Source organism: Bos indicus x Bos taurus, chromosome 15 (genome assembly GCF_003369695.1).
Source record: "Bos indicus x Bos taurus breed Angus x Brahman F1 hybrid chromosome 15, Bos_hybrid_MaternalHap_v2.0, whole genome shotgun sequence".
Taxonomy (NCBI): domain Eukaryota; kingdom Metazoa; phylum Chordata; class Mammalia; order Artiodactyla; family Bovidae; genus Bos; species Bos indicus x Bos taurus.
This window is the reverse complement of record NC_040090.1, coordinates 30,377,768-30,397,423: the sequence shown is the minus strand read 5'-3', so window position 1 is coordinate 30,397,423 and position 19,656 is coordinate 30,377,768. Positions and strand designations below refer to the sequence as shown.

General features: G+C 41.8%; 2 protein-coding genes across 5 annotated transcripts in view; one reads left to right on the top strand and one right to left on the bottom strand.

The window, feature by feature from the left end:
* The window catches only part of PPME1 (protein phosphatase methylesterase 1), a 51,516-nt gene extending 37,098 nt beyond the window's left edge, over window positions 1-14,418 (top strand). For 2 of the 3 annotated variants that reach the window (XM_027562933.1, XM_027562931.1), the window contains exons 8-14: window positions 416-481; window positions 4,194-4,317; window positions 8,405-8,534; window positions 9,363-9,407; window positions 11,026-11,090; window positions 11,807-11,874; window positions 13,199-14,418. In XM_027562933.1, coding sequence (XP_027418734.1) covers window positions 416-481; window positions 4,194-4,317; window positions 8,405-8,534; window positions 9,363-9,407; window positions 11,026-11,090; window positions 11,807-11,874; window positions 13,199-13,217 — 517 coding nt within the window. In that variant the 3' untranslated portion in view covers window positions 13,218-14,418. Of the gene's footprint in view, window positions 1-415; window positions 482-4,193; window positions 4,318-8,404; window positions 8,535-9,362; window positions 9,408-11,025; window positions 11,091-11,806; window positions 11,875-12,005; window positions 12,109-13,198 lie in introns of those variants that run through there. The other variant, XM_027562932.1, reaches the window with a different exon arrangement.
* The window catches only part of P4HA3 (prolyl 4-hydroxylase subunit alpha 3), a 72,152-nt gene that overhangs the window by 7,437 nt on the left and 45,059 nt on the right, over window positions 1-19,656 (bottom strand). The gene's annotated exons all lie outside the window — the stretch shown is intronic.

Sequence of the window (19,656 nt, the reverse complement as noted above, 5' to 3'; positions counted from 1 at the left end):
ACCCTCTTTTATCTTCCACTTATCCTAAGTCCTCAGTTTAGGCAAGACTTTGGGAAGTTTTCTCTGACTTCATTCAAAATAAATGAGGTTCATTGGAACCTTACTCTATTAAAATTATTTGTTTCATTTCTTTCTCCCCACTAAATTATGTGCTTCTTGAGCTCAGGCATGGGATATGGTATCTACCTCTTGGTAAATATTGCCAGGACTTAAGTGATTTCAGTGCCTTAATTTTTACTGCTTGGCTTATCACCATAATAACGAAATGGGAAGTAGTGGTAATCTCCATAGTAAGCTACATTGATAACTGCACCTTTTTAGTAGCTCCCACAGAATCGCAAAATTGTTGATTTGACCCTGCTGATATGATAAGATAAAGAGGAATAACCTTCTTTCTCCTGTTTCACTTTTCTAGTGTGAAGAGTGGCCAGATTCGAAATCTGGAGTCTGCCCGTGTCTCAATGGTTGGCCAAGTCAAACAGTAGGTTTTATTTTTTCCCCCTTGCACTGGTTAGAGGCTGAAACATAATGAGGAATTACAGGTTGCTTTTTTGGTCATACATCTATTCTACCATGTTGGTGAATACCTTCATTATTTTAGATAATTTTTATAAGAGAACTCAGTTTGGCCAGTTGTATAGATTTTCTCTTCTTCTTTTTTTTTTTTGCAGAAATCCCAAAGCCAAATAATGTCTTCTATATCAGTGGTCTCCAACCTTTTTGGCACCAAGGACTGGTTTCATGGAAGACAATTTTTCCATGGACTGGGGGGCAGAGGGGGGATGGTTTGGAGATTATTCAAGCACATTACACTTATTATGTATTTTATTTCTATTATTATTACATCAGCTCCACCTCAGATCATCAGGCATTAGATCCTGGAGATTGGGGACCCCTGTTCTGTATAATAATGGATTACCTTATTAGCATAACTATAGGTGTTGAAAGATGAAGATTAGCGTTCACTCTGGTGCTGGCAGCCATGGTTTCATTCTGGTAACAGTCTCCTAAGCCAAACCTGGTTGTGAGGAAATCACGTTATAAAAAGCTTTGGCACAGCCTGAGTGAAAGTCAGATTTTAAGGGTGAGCTAAGATTATTTATTATTTAACTTCCCTGGTGTCTCAGATGGTAAAGAATCTGCCTGCAATGTGGGAGACCTGGGTTTGGTCCCTGGGTTGGGGAGATCCCCTGGAGAAGGAAATGACAACCCACTGTAGTATTCTTGCCTGGAGAATTCCATGGACAGAGAAGAGCTGGGCGGGCTATAGTCCATGGGATCAGAGAGTTGGGCATGACTGAGCAACTAACGCTTGACTTCGAAAGATTATTTAGCCCAGTTGATCCTCCTAGATAGGGTTACATGAGTCCTGGGTATTGCTGTGTAGTCACAAAATAAACTTCAGGTGAATTGGGAAGAGGTTGCCCACCAGGACACACAGGGAGTACAAAGGTGGATGAAAATGATAATGGCATTATTAAATGCCTGCTCTTTGCCAGGCATTGTGCACGGCATTTTATATACACTGTGTAATTTTAAAACCTTGTATAATGGAAAATTCTCAAACATACACAAATAGAATAATAGAATGATCCCAATGTACCCATTACCCATCTTCAACAGTTATGAACTCATGTTTCATCTGTGCCCCTATTTATTTCCCCTAAGGACAAAATATTTTGAAAAAAATTTCAGATATAATTTCCTTTGCAAAATTTTAGTATGCTCTAAAAGGTAAGGACACTTTAAGCACAGTCATAAGACCAATATCACACCTAAAAAAATGAACAATTCATTAATATCATCAAATGTCTTTAGTATCTATGTATCTGATTGTCTTTTTATTTTTAGTTCAAACCAGAACTATAATAGGAATTTATACATAGCAGTTGATTGATAAATCTCTTAAGTATCTTTTAATCTATAGGCTACCCTTCTGTCTCTTTTTTTTCCCCCTGGCAGTTTATTTGTTGAGGAAACCTGGTTGTTTGCTCTGTAGAATCTCCCACACTCTAGATTTGCTGATTGATTCCTTAAGGTGTAATTTAACATGTTCCTTTATTCCTTGTATTTTCTGTAAATTGCTAGGTCACAGGTTTGATCAAATTCAGGTTCGTTTGTTTTTATTTTGGTTTTTTATTAGTTCGCAAAGAATCCACCTGCAACGCAGGAGATGTGTACCAGAGACTTGGGTTCAATCCCTGGGTTGGGAAGATCCCCTGGAGAAGGAAATGGCAACCCTTTCCAGTATTCTTGCCTAGGAAATACCATGGACAGAGGAGCCTGGTGGGCTACAGTCCATGGGGTCACAATAGAGTCAGATAAAACTAAGCAACTAAACAGCAACAGCAATAGGTGATGTCGTGTACTGCTGTTAGGAAGCACATAATGTCTGGTTGTCTTTTTTTTGTTTGTTTTTAATATTAGTGGCCATTGATGATAACTACCTGGATTCATTCATTCATTTCATTCATTGATTTGCACTACCTCATTTAATCCTTACAATACCTCTTCAAGGTAACTCTTTTATATGGGGGGAAATGGAAGTTCAGAAAGGTAAAGTGACTTTCCCAGGATCACATAGCTAATGAATGATAGAACTCATATTCTTAGAACTCAAACTCCTGTGTATTTGACTTTAAGGCCTACATGATGGATTTTATATCCAAAAGAGCAGTTTGAGTAGTAATATCTGGCAGGCACAATGCAGAGGCTTTAAATAAGCTGTGAGACTGCTCATTTTTCAGTGCTTGAATATTTTGAGATCTGATTTGTTTAAGCAGTGAAGAGTTACATGGTTTGTATTCAGGTAGTTCAGTTATCTTTACATTTTTACTTCAAGTGATGTTTTCTCTAAATATGTAAAACTGTGTGTGTAAGAATCTGTGTTTTAATTGTCACTTAGATGCCCACTGGAACCTTCCTGCCCTTCTTGATCTAGGTGTAATTCCCCTGAACCTCCCAATTTACTGCTGTGGAAGCCCAAAGCACATATTGTTTTGTTAATACTTTGACCTAATTGTGAAACTTGACACCTCAAGTTCCTAAGAAAACCCCCACTTTACAAAATACTTGTGAACATACACATCACTGAAGGTTTGGTAGAGAAGACAGAAGTTACCATTCTTAAAAAATCTATACCCGAAGTTTGACTGACCCTTCAGTTTGTCCCAGTCTCTCTTTATCTTGCTTGTTCTCTCTCCTCGTCTCCCTTCTCTCTCCTTTTTCAAGGGCAAAATGATAGATTATCATGAAGAACAGACCTTGGCCCTAGCTGCTACCTAGGCTCTTGAGGTTTTACTTTTAACACCTGTCAATGTATTTTTGTTCAACGAGTTCTCTTTAAAAGAAATTATGGTACCAGCTGTTCCTGTAATAATTTTTCTACCTAATTATAGAAAATAAAGAGATATTATTTTTAGATGCAAAACAACAATAATTGGTTGGATCAGATGCAGTAATCTCTAAGGTTTATCTGGCCCTGGTTATTGTAATTGCCAGTTTCTGTCAGCTAATTAAAAGTGAGGGCCTTTTACCAATCTGTTCCAGCCATGTTGTACTATGCACCATGCTTTAGAGTTAACTGGGCCTGGATCTGCTTCCCAGCCGCATCCACTCATGAGCTAAATGATCCTGGACAATTTTTTAACTCTTCAGAGCTATTTTAGGGGATTGCTATGAGGATTATATAAGATAATGCCAATAAAACTCTTGTCACCATGCCTCAGGAAATGGTTACTACCTTCTGTGGATCAGTAGTAGCTCAGACGGTAAAGCATCTGTCTGCAATGCAGGAGACCTGGGTTCAATCGCTGGGTGGGGAAGATCCCCTGGAGAAGGAAATGGCAACCCACTCCAGTGTTCTTGCTTGGAAAACCCCGTGGACCATGGATCGTGGATCATGGATTGGCAGGTCACAGTGCTTGGGGTCACAAAGAGTTGGACATGACTGAGTGACAAAACATTCATCGGTGCAAGAACCAGAAACCAGCCCTTGGAATATAGTGAAATGTTGGCCATGACCTTCCACTTTTGTACACTTTTAAATGCACATTTTTCACACCCTCCTCCCAGAGCATTGTTAAATTTTAACTAGTATTTGATTATAAAAACCCATAAATAGCTTCTCTAAGGTAATTTGTGTGTAGAAGAGAGGTGTGTGATAGCACTTTTTTTTTCTTTTTAATACCTAGGTGTGAAGGAATTACAAGTCCAGAAGGCTCAAAATCTATAGTGGAAGGAATCATAGAGGAAGAAGAAGAAGACGAAGAAGGAAGTGAGTCAGTAAACAAGAGGAAAAAGGAAGATGACATGGAGGTGAGTGAAAGTTAGTATTCTTAGAAGGATGGGATAGTGTGTAAGGTGGGGAAAGGAAGGTGACATTGTTCTTTTTGTCCATCATTAGATATTTAAGGGACAAAGATACTATCATAATAGATACTTAGATTAACTATAAGATATAAAACACTTCTTTTTTCTTTTTACAATCCAGGTCTTTATTTTTATACCCAAAATGCCATGAATTCATAGGGAATGGGCTCCAGGAGTTCACGCTCCTTTCCATTGGTCCTCATGAAGTGTGCTTCTCTGGGTGCAGCAGGCTGGTGCTTCAGCTGAACCCAAGTCCCTTTCTCTTCGACTTCCTTCTTTTTCTGATCATTTCCTTCACACATTTCAGGAAGCTGTTAGCTCTTAGAGTGCCTGATTGCTCCATACGCACATTAATTCTCTTGGCAAGAATCTTGCCCTTGTTTGTTTACAGTGATGCCAATAGCATGCTGGATAACACTGTAGACTCCCAGTTTTGCCCTGGTAACATTTGTGGGGCATTCCTTTTTGAACAGTACCCATCCCCTTGTTATTTACAGTATCACCCTCTTAGTAGATTTGCGTGTATGTGGCCAAAGGAACAACTCCATGTTTTCAAAAAGGCCTAGAGAACGTGTAGCAGTTGCCCCTCCTCTTTCTCTTTGTGTTGGTCATTTTGGCAAATTACTGGAAGGTAGTGGCTCTGGCTGAAAGCATAAAGCACTTCTTTATAACTCTGACAGATTGGAATATTTTGTAGAGTATTACCCTACCCTCAGAGAGAACTGCTCTCTCATCAGGCCCTTTCTCACCTCTACTTCTGTTCCTGTGATTTATCTCATGAGAAAATCTCCCATTTCCTACCACCAGTCTACACAAAACTGATCAGATCCTACCCATCTTTCAGGGTGTATCTCCTTGGGAAGCTTTCTGACCTCAGTTTATATTAGTCCCTCCGCAGTATAGCACTGACAGTCTGTAGGACACAACTTAGCACTTTCTTTTCTGAAGTTGTGACTGAGTCATATAACTGATTTTCCTAGGCCACACTCATAATATATGGTTTTCTAATAGTCATTCCTATAATACAGGTTCAGTGTCCTCTAATAACAAGCATTGTTTCCCCTCAAAAATAACCTATGTATTTGGAGCAGAGGAACTGATGTTATGTGTGAATTTCCCTCAACATAGAGCTTAAGGTTGTGTGCATAGTAAGTGTTCTGTGACAACTTGCTGAGCAACTGATTTGAGGATGGTTGTGGGAAGGGGTGCTTTTCTGAGAAATGATTAGTGAGTGTGAGCCACAGACTTTCAGGGATGGATTATGACTGTCTTACTTATGACAGGGAATGGACTCAGTGTACACCACATATTCCTTTGGATTTGGAGATGCTAGTGTCAGCAAGGAGGAGAGTACACTGTTTAAAACAGTATTTTTAATTTAGTGAGGATCTTCTTGTCATCCTTAAGATAATACTTTGTAACTTTTTGGATTTCACAAAATTATGAATAATGCGTGATCAGTTTGCTCTCCCACAGTCTGTGAGGTGAGGAGAGATCTTTTCTCACATGTTAACAGTGTAGAAACTGAGACTCAAGAGATGAAGAATTGTCCAAGGTAATCAAATAGTGTTTAGTAGATTTGAAACTCTGATACAAATTGTCAGTTACTTTTTCCCTTTTGTGTGCTAGGATCTATACTGGATGATTCACATTAACATCTCTAGTTCTCATTTTGTCTCTGCATTGTAAATATTAACAGTTTTGCGACTCAGATGCAGATACTTGCCTATGGTCAACCTGTAAATGTTAGTGCTAAAACACATCCAGATCCTCTGATTTTTAATTGCAACTCATTTTTTTCTTATCATTGTTATAGGCCCTAATATATGGGGTTTTATGAACTCCAGCAGTTCCATTAGGAGGACAAACTGAGGCACATCAATCAGTGAGGAACTTAGCTAGACAGTCTCCACCTGAGGAAGGACACAGAGAAACCCCAATAGTCACAACTTCTTGCAGTTAGTGGATAAGTCCTGGATATCTAATGCACAGTAGTAATTATAGGCAACAGTACTGTATTATAAACTACAGAGTTGCTAAGCGACTAGATCTTAATTGTTCCCACCACAGATAAATGATAATTACGTGACATGATAGAGGTGGTTACCACGCTGTGGTGGTAGTCGCTGCAGTGTATACATGTGTCAGATCAACATGCTGTACACCTTCAACAATGTTGTATGTCAGTGATACCACAATAAAGGAAAAATAAAATGATGGAGATAGTATTAGTAATGCCAATTAAATGTAGCAACAACAACACAAAAAACCAGGCACAGCTTCTTAGGGGCATCTCTGTTGAGCACAGTATAAAAGTTGTGTTTGAAATGGCCCTGAGACATACAGAAGAGGTCAGTCGCATCCATTCTGTTCTGTGAAAGAAAACAAGCTATACATTTTTATTGGGGATGAGGGGACTCTAATATATAATGGTTAAAATACAGGAAAAAAAAGGAAAAACATTATTTTGGTTGTCCAAGAGATATTTCTTTATGCATAAATCTCTTTTTTAAGACTGCTTTATTAAAAAGTTTATAAGAACCTACAACTTTATTTTATAGTTGTAGGTTCTTATTATATTTAGGTTTTAATCCATTTGAGTTCATTTTTATATATTGTCCAACTTCATTCTTTTGCATGTGGGTATTCAGTTTCCCCAGCTGAATTTTGAAAAAACTGTCATTTCCCCATTGAATGGTCTCAGCATCCTTATCAAAGATCACTCGACCATATATATGAGGTTTATTTCTGGGCTCTTGAGCTTATTCCATTGCTCTATTTGTCTGTCTTTATACCAGTACTGTGCTGTTTTGATTACTATAACTGTAATATATTTTGAAATAGAGTATGAGTCCTCCAGTTTTGTTTATCTTTATTAAAATTGTTTTGGTGTTTGGGATCCCTTAATATCCATATGAATTTAATGGATAAATTAATATTAATCCCTTAATATTTCATATTGAATTATAGGATATATTTTTCTATTTTTGCAAACAATGCCATTGGGATTTTGAAAGTGATTGTGTTAAATATACAAATCACTTTGGGTAACATGAACATCTCAACCATCTGGTGATCTTTAACACAATATATGCTGTCTCATGTTCACTTCTAGATTTTCATATTGTGGTTGATGTGGTATTCTAGTTATTTCAGTTATAATATTTCAAAATTTTCATGATGCAAAAAAGTGTAGAGAACATTTTATTTGTTCAACTTGTATTTGATGGGCACATACTCTGTGCCATCTACTTTATATTGAAGTTTAACAGATTTTGTTATATTTGGTCATTTCCTTTTTAAATTACTATTTAAATTATATATAAATTACTGTTTATATAAATAAACCTACATATGGAGAAGGAAACAGCAACCCACTCTGGTATTCTTGCCTGGAGAATTCCACGGACAGAGAAGCCTGGTGGGCTATAGTCCATGAGGTTGCAAAAAGTCGGACACGACCGAGCACGCTCACACACTAACATACATGTTTACATCGTATCATCGTCATATATAAAAATATAAGAAAAAATATTTTATCAACATATTTTCAGTTTTCCCTTCTAGTCCTTTCTCAAAGCACACTGTATTTTTCCAGTAGTAACCCTAACTTAAATGACATGTTGTACTCTGCGTCTTTCACTTAATGTTACGTCATAAGCATTTTTCCATACTGCAGTGTGGTTTTTGTAGTTATTCTTTTGATAATGTGTTATTTTTGCCAGTTGAGTATAAGAAGCTCAATCTTGGTTGTACCAGTTTACTAGCTTTGTGATCTTAAGAAAGTTTCCTAGGTTCACTGAAACTAATAAAAGTAAAAAGTTTACTTCTAATCATCTAAACATGCAGGTACAACAATAACTTATATCACAAGGCTGTTATAAAGACTAAATGTATATTAAAATGTCTGGGACATGGTAGGACCTTAATATGTGCTAGTTTCTTTCCCTTTCCTTTTCCCACGGACCTAGTTTTTTTCCTGTTCCTCCTGGGATTGCCCTCAGAGACTCAAAACTTGCTCTTACTCCTTCAGACCAAGAAAGACCATCCATACACTTGGAGAATTGAACTGGCAAAAACAGAAAAATACTGGGATGGCTGGTTCCGAGGCTTATCCAATCTCTTTCTTAGTTGTCCTATTCCTAAATTGCTGCTCCTGGCTGGTAAGTGTGCATGTGTATGTATTAGTCAGCCTGGGATGCCATAACAAAATACTGGGTGGCTTAAACAATTCTGGAAGCTGTAAGTCTGAAATAAGGGTTCCAGCCTGTCAGGTTCTGCTGAGAGCTTTCTTACTGGCTTGCAAACCACCACCTTCTCACTGTGCTCTTACGTGGCAGAGAGTGCGAGAGCACCAGTCTAATCTTACGAGGGCCCTACCTTTGTGACATTAACCTTAATTACTTCCTCATTTAACCTTAATTACCTTCATATCTCCAAATGTGGTCCCATTGTGAATTAGGGTTTCATCATATAAATTTTGCGGGGGGACACAGTTCAGTCCCTAGCAGTGTATGTATATTGTCATCTCAGTATGTCTTTGTTAAAAGTGTTTACCATATGGGTAGCGACTTCCAAAGTGAAATACCATCCTTACTCATTTGTGCCCTTTCTCCTTCCTTTGACAAATTCAAAACTAAGCATGAGCATCCACCAGGGATGACCTAATTCTGGCCTGGTCTCTGTACCTGGTCAAACCCAAGTCCTTCTCCTTGAGTCGTATAAGGATATTCTGAGTAAAAAGGAAATTTAAAAAGTAAAGCCTGTTTTCAGAAAGCAGCTTAAACAAGCAAAGTGATTATGGGAAACATCAGCCTCGAAAGCTTCATGTGGTGAGACTGTACACTCAGGAAGTTAGGATTGGCATTAACATGAATTGAGAAGGTCATCATGTTTACCACTTTGTAACAATTTTTACTTCATAACAGCAAAACCTATTTCATACAGCCTTTTCAAGTAAGCTACTTGTGGATTCTCTTATTTTATTCTAGGTGTTGATAGATTGGATAAAGATCTGACTATTGGCCAAATGCAAGGTAAGTTATGAAGAAATTACATTCCTAGGTCCCCTGAGGGCAGAGAAATGGGCAAAGTCATGTGGAAATTTTCTGTCTAAATTGGGAATTATATTACCACATAGACCTCAGAGTTGTAAGAATTAAAGTGATACAGTGTCTTTGAAAGGGGCATTATAAAGTACTGTGTGCAGATGTATTATGAAAGGAGATATTCTGAATACTGATCAGTATTTTTATTATTGTTAGAATTCTTAGGAAAGGGAAAGGTCCAAGATAACCCAAATACAAAAAGATACAAGTTCTGTTTAGAAGACAACATGATGAGGTGGTAAAAGCTAGGACTCTGCAGTTGGGAGAACTGTGTTTGAGTACTGCTGCTTTCCTACTAATTTTTTTTCACCCTGGGCAAGTTACTTGACCTGCCTTAGCTTTAATTTTCTCAATCTGTAGAATGAGAAAATTGATGGCAGCCTCACAGGGATTGTGAGGTGTAATGAGTAGGAAAGTGACATGTGCTCAGGTTCAGGTGTGCTGGCCAGATGACTGTGGAGGCAGTGGAACCGATTTCATGGAAGCTCTTGGCTTTAGTGCACATGCAAGGCTTGGTAAAGGTGAAGTCAATAGGCATTGGCAACTTCGGGTTATAGGAAAAAAAGGTGCCAACTCCAGGGTCAAGGTTTCAGGCTTAAGCAGATTCTGTTGCTAAGTTTCCTTCTTTTCTACTTACTCTCCCTGGGCAATCTCATGGTTCCCATCTACACCCTGATAACTCACAAAGCTAACCCTCTGACTCATACCTCTCCTGGGGTCCACACCTGGACCATGTATCAAACCTGCTGGACATCTCTGCTTGGATGTCTCATGGCCTTGATGGCCAGGGATGGGTTCCATATTCTTTGGTCTCCTTAGAGATCTTGCTTTATCAGTCATCTCTGTCCACTCTTAATAAAATGATCACATTTGTTTGAGCTTACAGTGTTATACAGGACAGTGTGAAAAAGTAGTTTAGTACCGTCTGGAACATAGTTAAACACTCAGATGGTAACTTATTATTGTAATAATAAATCTCAAAATCTTTAATTTACAAATCCCTTAATGATAAGGCCCCCACTTACATCTCCAGCCTCATTGTTAACTCTCATGAGCACCATGCCAAAGTTTTTCTTCTCAAGAGCAAATACCATTTCATCCTCTGTTGCTTTGTGTAAGTTACTTTTTCTGTGTGGGAAGCCTTCCTGGATCCCTGTTTTATTGCAAAGACCCAATTCCTGTATTTGTCCAGTTCCATGTGCTTAGTGTTAGCCTAGGAACTATATGCTGCATTAAAATCTGAGTTTTATGTTTTGCTCTCCCACTAGACTGTAGTGTAAATAGGAACTGTTTCTTTCTATGTGTCTGGCCCAAAGTAAATGCATATTAAGTAGGTGCAGAAGGAAGAAGTGAAGGGAAATGATTTGCTCAAGGTTATAATGTCAAGTATTATCATCTTCCTCACAGGCTTGTTAATTGGGTCCAGACTGTTGGGGTGGGGTGATGGGGAGGTCCTGGCCTGCTAACGTGACCTGTGAGGCTGCAAAGATGGTAAGGAGAGGACCATTTTAGTCCTTGAGGTGGCTTTGGTTTATATCTTCCCTAGGGAAGTTCCAGATGCAGGTCCTGCCCCAGTGTGGCCACGCAGTCCATGAGGATGCTCCAGACAAGGTGAGTCTGGTGCTGGATGCCTGTAAAAGGGCAACTGGGAGAGTAACTGTGGATCTCACAGAAGACAGCATAAGCCTCTGAGTCAGCCTGTGTTGCTGCAGCAGCTGCTGTGGGGCCCACACACATGCAATCCCACCAGCACCCCAGACCTCTCCCTGGCAGCTGCTTTTGGTCTTGCCTTTCTGTGTATGGGCTGAGGAGCTACTGGTGCCCTGCTGTTTTACCCAGGGCCCTGTGGTTAAGATGGAGAAGGGAATAGCAACCCACTCCAGTATTCTTGCTTGGAGAATCCCATGGAGAGAGACGAGCCTCCTCCATGGGGTCGCAAAGAGTCGGACACGATTGAGTGACTAACACACTGTGGTTAAGATTGTAAGCTCTGCTTCTCTATTATCCCCAAAAGCCAGATGGAAGAAGGAATAACGGTGGTAGACACTGCTCCCTAAAACACACACAGTTAGGAATTAATATGTGCTCCTCCTGTAGGAAAAAAGTGCTTTGTAACTACGGGGATAACTAAGCCTTCACATCATTCCTCTTGACTTTTCTGGAGCCATCCCTGCAGGACCCAGGTCCTTTTGCTTTCAGGCTCCCCAGAACTGCAGGACCATGAGTCCACTATAATGCCTTAACTTCCAACAGAAGCCCATAGGACCTCCAAGGCTGAACCCCGTAGCTACCCTTAACATGGCCTGGAATATCTCTCCCTTTTGCAGGTAGCTGAAGCTGTTGCCACTTTCCTGATTCGGCACAGGTTTGCAGAGCCTATCGGTGGATTCCAGTGGTAAGGAAGTACAAAGATTTAAAGAGCCCAGCAGTACCCCAACAAGGAGATATTTGCAAGGTTGTAAATATCTCTGCCTTACCCCTGCCTGGGTTAGGTCACCACGCCTTTCTTCTTCCTCCTCAACACAGAGCCCAGCGTGTGTGTTTCTGCAAAGCCGTGGTTGGTTCTTTCCGTGTGCTCTGGTCCAGTGAGTTGTTGCTAAACTGACATTAAACAGTGCCTAGTCCCCTACCCCCTTTGTGATGTGTACTTTTTCTTGAGATGCCCCTTCCTGTGGAGGCTGGGATGGGAATTATCCATTCCCGGGCTCTTAGAAAAATTCTATATGCCTTCTCCTGTTCTGCTGTTGAGGAAGGTGAGGCAGGCCTTGAGGAGGCTATGTAGACATCTGGAGCAGGGTTTCCAGCCTCAGCACTGTTTACATTTGAGGCAGGTAATCCTTTGTGCTGGTGGGGCTGTTCTGCGCACTGTAGCGTGATGAACAATATCCCTGGACTTTGCATTCTAGGAACCAGTAGCACCCTCTCAACACACACAGTTGTGACAAGCAAAAATGTTCCTAGATTTTACCTAATGTCTTAAGGGAGGCAAAGTCATTCCCATTTGGGAACCACTGGTCTAGAGGAAAAAGGATGCCTTTCATCTTGGGAAACTCTTTGTCAGATTGGGAGACACAGTAGATTTCTTTGTGGAGGAGGAGGAGGAAGAGAGGCATGGTGACCCAAACCACATGGTCCTGGTCCCACCTCAAGGAGCTCCCAGTCTTTGCTGCAGAAGGCCCCATCCTCACAGAGCCCCACAGGCCATATGAAGAGTCATGCCTGCCAGTTGGAAAGTCTCTTTTATGGTCCAAGGGAACTTGTTCCCCACCCTCAGAAAGTTTGAAGAAAAAATGTTGAAGAAATATAAACAGTTTCTACATCACGGAGTTCAAAATGCCAGGGCCTAAGTGGTTTGGATGACAAAGCAAGGTGGGCACTGAAAATGCCAGGGCCTGGTACAGTGAGCCACAGTGATTCCCTGATGTCAGACCACCCCTCAAGCAGCTGACCATTGATGGATCCTAGGAACCAACAATAAAGTTTCTCAGTAAGTTTCTTAGTTTCTCAGTAAGCAGTGTCTGGGGGCCCTGGCCCGTTTGAAGCTGTGGTCTGATCAGCCGTACATTGAGAGCACACCCTGTGTCTAGCCCTGGATGGGCTGAGAAGAGGTGGAGAGATGTGCAAAGGCCATGGTGATCATTAGGGAGCGCTTCCTGGATGAGACAGGGTAAGCCAGTGACAGTCACATTTGTTTTCCATTCTCTCTCCACTCTTCACAGTGTGTTTCCTGGCTGTTAGTGACCTGCTCTCCTTCCCTCCCTCAACATTGAGCTCTGTTGTAAATACATCGCACCAGAGGCCACTGTGATGCCGCTGTCTCCTCCTCACCATCCCGCCCGACCATGTGACACCGGCTCCCTGTAGACGGGCATCCCCAGATGTACAAACCCTTTTGTGTATTCCTGCCCAAAGCATTGTTTTCCAGGGCCTTCGATCAACATTGGTCTCCCCAGTCTAAGGCTCCCCAGCTCCTCTCCCTTCCCTGTTCAGGGATAGCTCTTGCCTGTCCTCCCTGCCTTGCCTTGGGTGAAGCCTCCATCAGAACCGCCACCCTGGGCCCCTGTTCCTGGCATTAGGTCATGTACCTGGGTCCCCATGTTTCCCCAGGTACAGGGACCTCCATTGCTTGAGATTGTTCTTGCCATGGTCCTGCCCTACCTCATGGGCTAGACCATGTGCAAGATGGTCTTTATTTTTCCCTTTTAAATAAAACACCAGTCGGATACCTTTTTATCCCCGTCTTATTCTTCTAGGCTTGGAAGACCCAGAGAGGTCAGGATCTCATCCTTAGGTAGAGGGAGGGGTGGTGGATAGCATCACAAGAAACTAGCCTGAAAATCAGGCTCAGCCAGTCCAAGCACATGGCCTCCTATCTGGGGAGGGCCCACGTCCCACTCCCACATGTCTGGGCACCTGCCCTGGGCTGAGGCCAGGCTGCTCCAGGGGCCTCTTGAGCCCTCACCTGCCATAAAGCAACCCAGGTTGACTACAGCCCATGCACAAAGCCACCGGCTAAGGCCCGTGGAGTTGTTTTTAAGAAGCAGATTTAACCATTTTCATAGTTGGTCCCTGGAGGTATGCAGAGTGCCCGCTTGCCTTTTCTAGACCCACAGCTTATCTTAGTCATTTGTGGTTTCCATGTCACCCTTCATAGAAACAGTCCAGTCCAGCATCCTCAACATTTGCCCTCTTCCAGCTGCCTCATCACAGCACTTCAGCCTCCCTACTGCCCAGGCACGCCATTTCCAAGGGTAGGGAGAGGCAGTCTCCTGCAGCCCATCTTCTCTGTGACTGTCTTAGGTGATGCGTAGCCCCCTCCACCTTTTGACCCCTCAACTTCCTATCCCTGTCCTGCTTCAGGGTCCGAAGTCTGGGACCTTCTTTGTTTCTTTGTTATTTATGACCTTGTTTAAAGAAAATAAATATCTCCCAACCTTTATCTGGTCTTTCTCTATGGAGTTGTCCTTATTTCTTCTGATCTAGGGGTTGGGGACAGTTCATTGGATTTAGTCACCATAGAGCTCCAGCAAAGCCTGTTTGTTTCCTGCAGCCCATTAACGTCTTATGCTCCGCCTGCTCCCCAGAGCCAGAATGCCCATTAGAATGGACAGAGTCAGCCTCCACTGCAGCCAGGGAGACTAGATTCTAATCTTCTCTCTTCCAGTTGTGTACTGTGTTGACTTTGGTCTAGAACAGGACAGTCTGTACACTGTTCACATGACCTCAAGCTTTCAGAGTTTCGTATCTGCTAATGCCCAAAGTCTATCTACAAGTTCAAGCACCTCCTCAACTCTATAGACACTTAGGTCTGTCTACTTGTCCAGATGACCAAAAGCCACTCACATTGACCATTCCTAAAGCTGAACTTACGTTCCCCCTAAAAGTTGTTCTTTCTCCCATATTTCCTAGGTCAGTAGTGATAGGTTCCACCATCTCTCCACTGGTCTAAACAAGGCAGCCAAAGTGTCCTTGATGGCTTCCTCTCTTACATTCACAACTGCCATCCATTCTCTATTCTATGTCTCCTCCTCTCCTTGCCACAGCCCCTCCCCTGGCTACTCTCTACACATTGTTGGAGTCTTAGCAGGTGTTGGAGCTAGGCTGCCTAAATTAGAACCTAAGGCCCATCCCTTACTGGATGTATCAGATAGCTAAGTACTTTTCGCTCTTTGTGCTTTGGTTTCCTCATCTGAAAAATAGAGGTCAACAGTATTTACCGCATAGGGTCTTGAGGACTACACAAGTTAATACAGGTTAACTCTCTCAGTAACTGATGTAGGGTTCCTATCATGTCACTCCCATACTATAGTTAAGACCTTTACTCAGAGTGGCCTGTGGTCAGCAGCATTCATAAGTATCATCTGGAAGCTTGTTCAAGATTTTGTCCTTACCCCAGACCTTTTGAGTCAGTACTGATCTACATCCAAACAAGCACATTATTCTGAGAAGTTCTGGTTTGTATGTTCACTAAATATATCTGAGTAAAGCATGAGCTCCTAGCAGAGAAACGTCCCTGTGTGTGTTCTGTGTGCTTCCCACAAGCCCTTCTGGGGGCGGGAGGGGCCTACCAAGGTCTCTGCTGGGCTGTTTGCACTCTGTCCACAGGGGGGCAGCATGGTCAAATGTGTGTTTTTCAGGGACACAGCCAATTTTGTTCACCAGGTTAAGTCATAATAGTCATCAAAGTTGAGCAGCTAATTCACTGTACACACAACTATTTAATCCTCATGGCAACCCTATGAGGTAGGTGATGTTGTCATTTGACAGGCAGGCATTAGGTCCAAATTCATATAGCTCAGAAGTGGCATCAGAATTCAAACTTAGCTTTTTTTCCTCTTTACACTGCCTCCTGGACAATATAGGGGACCCTGGGCAGAGGTCATTTTGGTACAGATACCTGGCAAGAGGATGATGACCAGGCTTGATGGATGGAAAGTGAGAAACATTCACTTTATATTAGATACTCTGCTGCTAAGTCACTTCAGTCGTGTCCGACTCTGTGCGACCCCATAGACGGCAGCCCACCAGGCTCCCCCGTCCCTGGGATTCTCCAGGCAAGAACACTGGAGTGGGTTGCCATTTCCTTCTCCAGTGCATGAAAGTGAAAGTGAAGTCGCTCAGTCGTGTCCGACTCTTTGCGACCCCATGGACTGCAGCCTTCCAGGCTCCTCCATCCATGGGATTTCCCAGGCAAGAGTACTGGAGTGGGGTGCCATTGCCTTCTCCAGATACCCTGCTAGTTACACCTTAATCTTTGGAATCCTTGTGAAGTATGGGCATTATTGTTCTCAATTTATTGTTTTTTTTAAAGTTCACATAAATTGTCATTTTTTAAATTTAAGTATATTTTTAAGTTGATTTACAATGTGTTAGTTTCAGGTAGAGCAAGGTGGTTTAGTTATATATATGTGTTCTTTTTCAGATTCTTTTCCATTACAGGTTATTATGAGATATTGAATATAGTTCCCTGTGGTATGAAATAGGTCATTGTTGTGTATCTACTTTATATGTGTATATTTTGTGTATACATTAATCCCAAAGTCCTAATTTACCCCTCTCCTGACCTTTCCCTTTTGGAAACCATAAATTTGTTTTTGAAGTCTGTGAGTCTTTTTAAATAAATTCATTTATATCATTTTTTTAGATTCCATATAGAAGTGATATCATATGATATTTGTCTTTTTCTGTCACATTCATGGACCTAGAGATTATATTGTTGCTGGAGATCGCATTATTTCATTCTTTTTATGGCTAAGTAGTATTCCATTGTGTACACACACACACACACACACATATCATGTATACACACACACCAAAGCTTTATCCATTCATCTGTTGATGGACATTTAGGTTGCTCCCATGTCTCGGCTACAGTAAATAGTGCTGCAGTGAACACTGGGGTGCCTGTATCTTTCAAATTGAGAGAGTTTTCGTCTTTTCCAGATATATGCTCAGGAGTGGAATCGCTGGATTGTGTGACAACTCTGTTTTTGGTTCTTTAAGGAACTTCCAGACTGGCTTCCGTAGCGGCTGCACCAATTTACATTCCTACCAACAGTGTAGGAGGGTTCCCTTTTCCAGCATTTCACACCCTTTCCAGCATTTATTATTTGTAGACTTTTTGATGATGGCCATTCTGACTGGTGTGAAGTGATACTTCACTGTAGTTTTGACCTGTATTTCTTGACTAGTTAGTGATGCTGAACATCTTTTCATGTGCCTGTTGGCCCATCTGCACGTCTTCTTTGGAGAACTGTCTGTTTAGGTTTTCTGCCCATTTTGGGATTGGGTTATTTTGATTCTGAGCTATATGAGTTGTCTGTATATTTTGGAAATTAATTCCTTGTCGTTCACATCATTTGCAAATATTTTCTCGCATTCTGTCGGTTGTCCTTTCATTTTGTTTATGCTGTTCTTTGCTGTGCAAAAGCTTTTAAGTTTAATTAGGTCCCATTTGTTTAGTTTTGCTTTTATTTCCATCACTTCAGGCCAACAGATCCAAAAAAAATCACTGTGATTATGTCAAAGAGTGTTCTGTGTTTTCCTACAGAGATTTTTATAGTATCTAGTCTCTTTTTAAAAATAATTTTATTTATTTGTTATTTTTGTGCTGAATCTTCATTGCTTCTAGTTGTGGAGAGCAGGGGCTACTCTCGAGTTGCAGTGCATGGGCTCTCGTTACAGTAGCTTCTCCTGCTGTGGAGCACGGCTCAGTAGCTGTGGTACCTGGGCTTAGCTGCTCCACAGTATGCGGGATCTTCCCAGACCAGGGATTGAACCTGAGTCTCCTGTGTTGGCAGGCGGATTCTTTACCACTGAGCCACCAGGGAAGCCCAGTATCTGGTCTTATATTTAGGTCTTTAATCCATTCTGAGTTTATTAGGTCTTTAATCCATTTTAAGATGTTAGAGAATGTTCTAATTTCAGTCTTTTACATGTAGCTATCCAGTTTTCACATATTGCTGAAGCCTGGCTTGGAGAATTTTGAGCATTACTTTACTAGCGTGTGAGATGAGTGCAGTTGTGCGGTAGTTTGAGCATTCTTTGGCATTGCCTTTCTTTGGGATTGGAATGAAAACTGACCTTTTCCAGTCCTGTGGCCACTGCTGAGTTTTCCAAATTTGCTGGCATATTGAGTGCAGCACTTTAAGTTGGCTTAAAGCTCAACATTCAGAAAACGAAGATCATGGCATCCGGTCCCACCACTTCATGGGAAATAGATGGAGAAACAGTGGAAACAGTGTCAGACTTTATTTTTCTGGGCTCCAAAATCACTACAGATGGTGACTGCAGCCATGAAATTAAAAGATGCTTACTCCTTGGAAGGAAAGTTACCACCAACCTAGATAGCATATTCAAAAGCAGAGACATTACTTTGCCAACAAAGGTTCGTCTAGTCAAGGCTATGGTTTTTCCTGTGGTCATGTATGGATGTGAGAGTTGGACTGTGAAGAAGGCTGAGCGCCGAAGAATTGATGCTTTTGAACTGTGGTGTTGGAGAAGGCTCTTGAGAGTCCCTTGGACGGCAAGGAGATCCAACCAGTCCATTCTGAAGGAGATCAGCCCTGGGATTTCTTTAGAAGGAATGATGCTAAAGCTGAAACTCCAGTACTTTGGCCACCTCACGCGAAGAGTTGACTCATTGGAAAAGACTCTGATGCTGGGAGGGATTGGGGGCAGGAGGAGAAGGGGACGACAGAGGATGAGATGGCTGGAGGGCATCACTGACTCAATGGACGTGAGTCTGGGTGAACTCTGGGAGTTGGTGATGGACAGGGAGGCCTGGCGTGCTGCGATTCATGGGGTCGCAGAGTCGGACACGACTGAGTGACTGATCTGATCTGATCCAGTTTTCCCCCAATTTAAAGGCAAAGAAACTGAATTTCAGAGATGTGAAATGACTTGCCCATAGACATGGCTAGGAGGTGGCAGGATCTTTGAGCATTCCACTATCTCCTAGTAGAGAAGAGACCATTCATATGTTCACAAAACGTATTCTTTTTTTTTTTTTTTAGTTGAAGGGTAATTGCTTTACAGTATTGTGTTGGTTTCCACATAATGTACTCTTAAGGAGCACCTACTATGTGCTGGATGTAGCATCCTTGTGAAGCCTACAGATCAGCACTCCAAACTCAGGAAGAGAATAAAGGAGACCCTTGGACCCTTTGAATGAAGGATTTCCACAAAGCCAGAAGGAACATATTTGGGTCAAACCAGAGGCCAGTCTGTCAGACACATACACTAAAGAATGTCCAAGGAGAACTTCCTGAAAGAAGGTGGGCAAATGGGGTAGACACAGATCTAATGTTGGGGGGCAGAATCCTGAGATTGAGAAGACTCGAAGGGCTGAGGAGAGTTGGGCACGACTTCTTGTTGTTATCCTCTTCTAAAGCTGCTATTACAAGCATTTATTTGCTGATTAAGCAAACCTGAGCAGTTTCTCTGTGTCAAGCTTCCAGTTGACTCTGGAGGCAGAGATAAATAATGAGGCCTTTCAAATGAGCTCATAGTCTAGAAAGACCATTATCGAAACAGTGACCACACTGTACAAAGGGAAGGGGACAACTAAACCTCTTTGGAAACAGGCAAGGGATGGTTTCACAAAGTAGGTAGCATTTGAGTTGAGCTTTGAAGCATCATCACAAGGTGGAGGTGGAAAAGGGAAATATACTGCAGG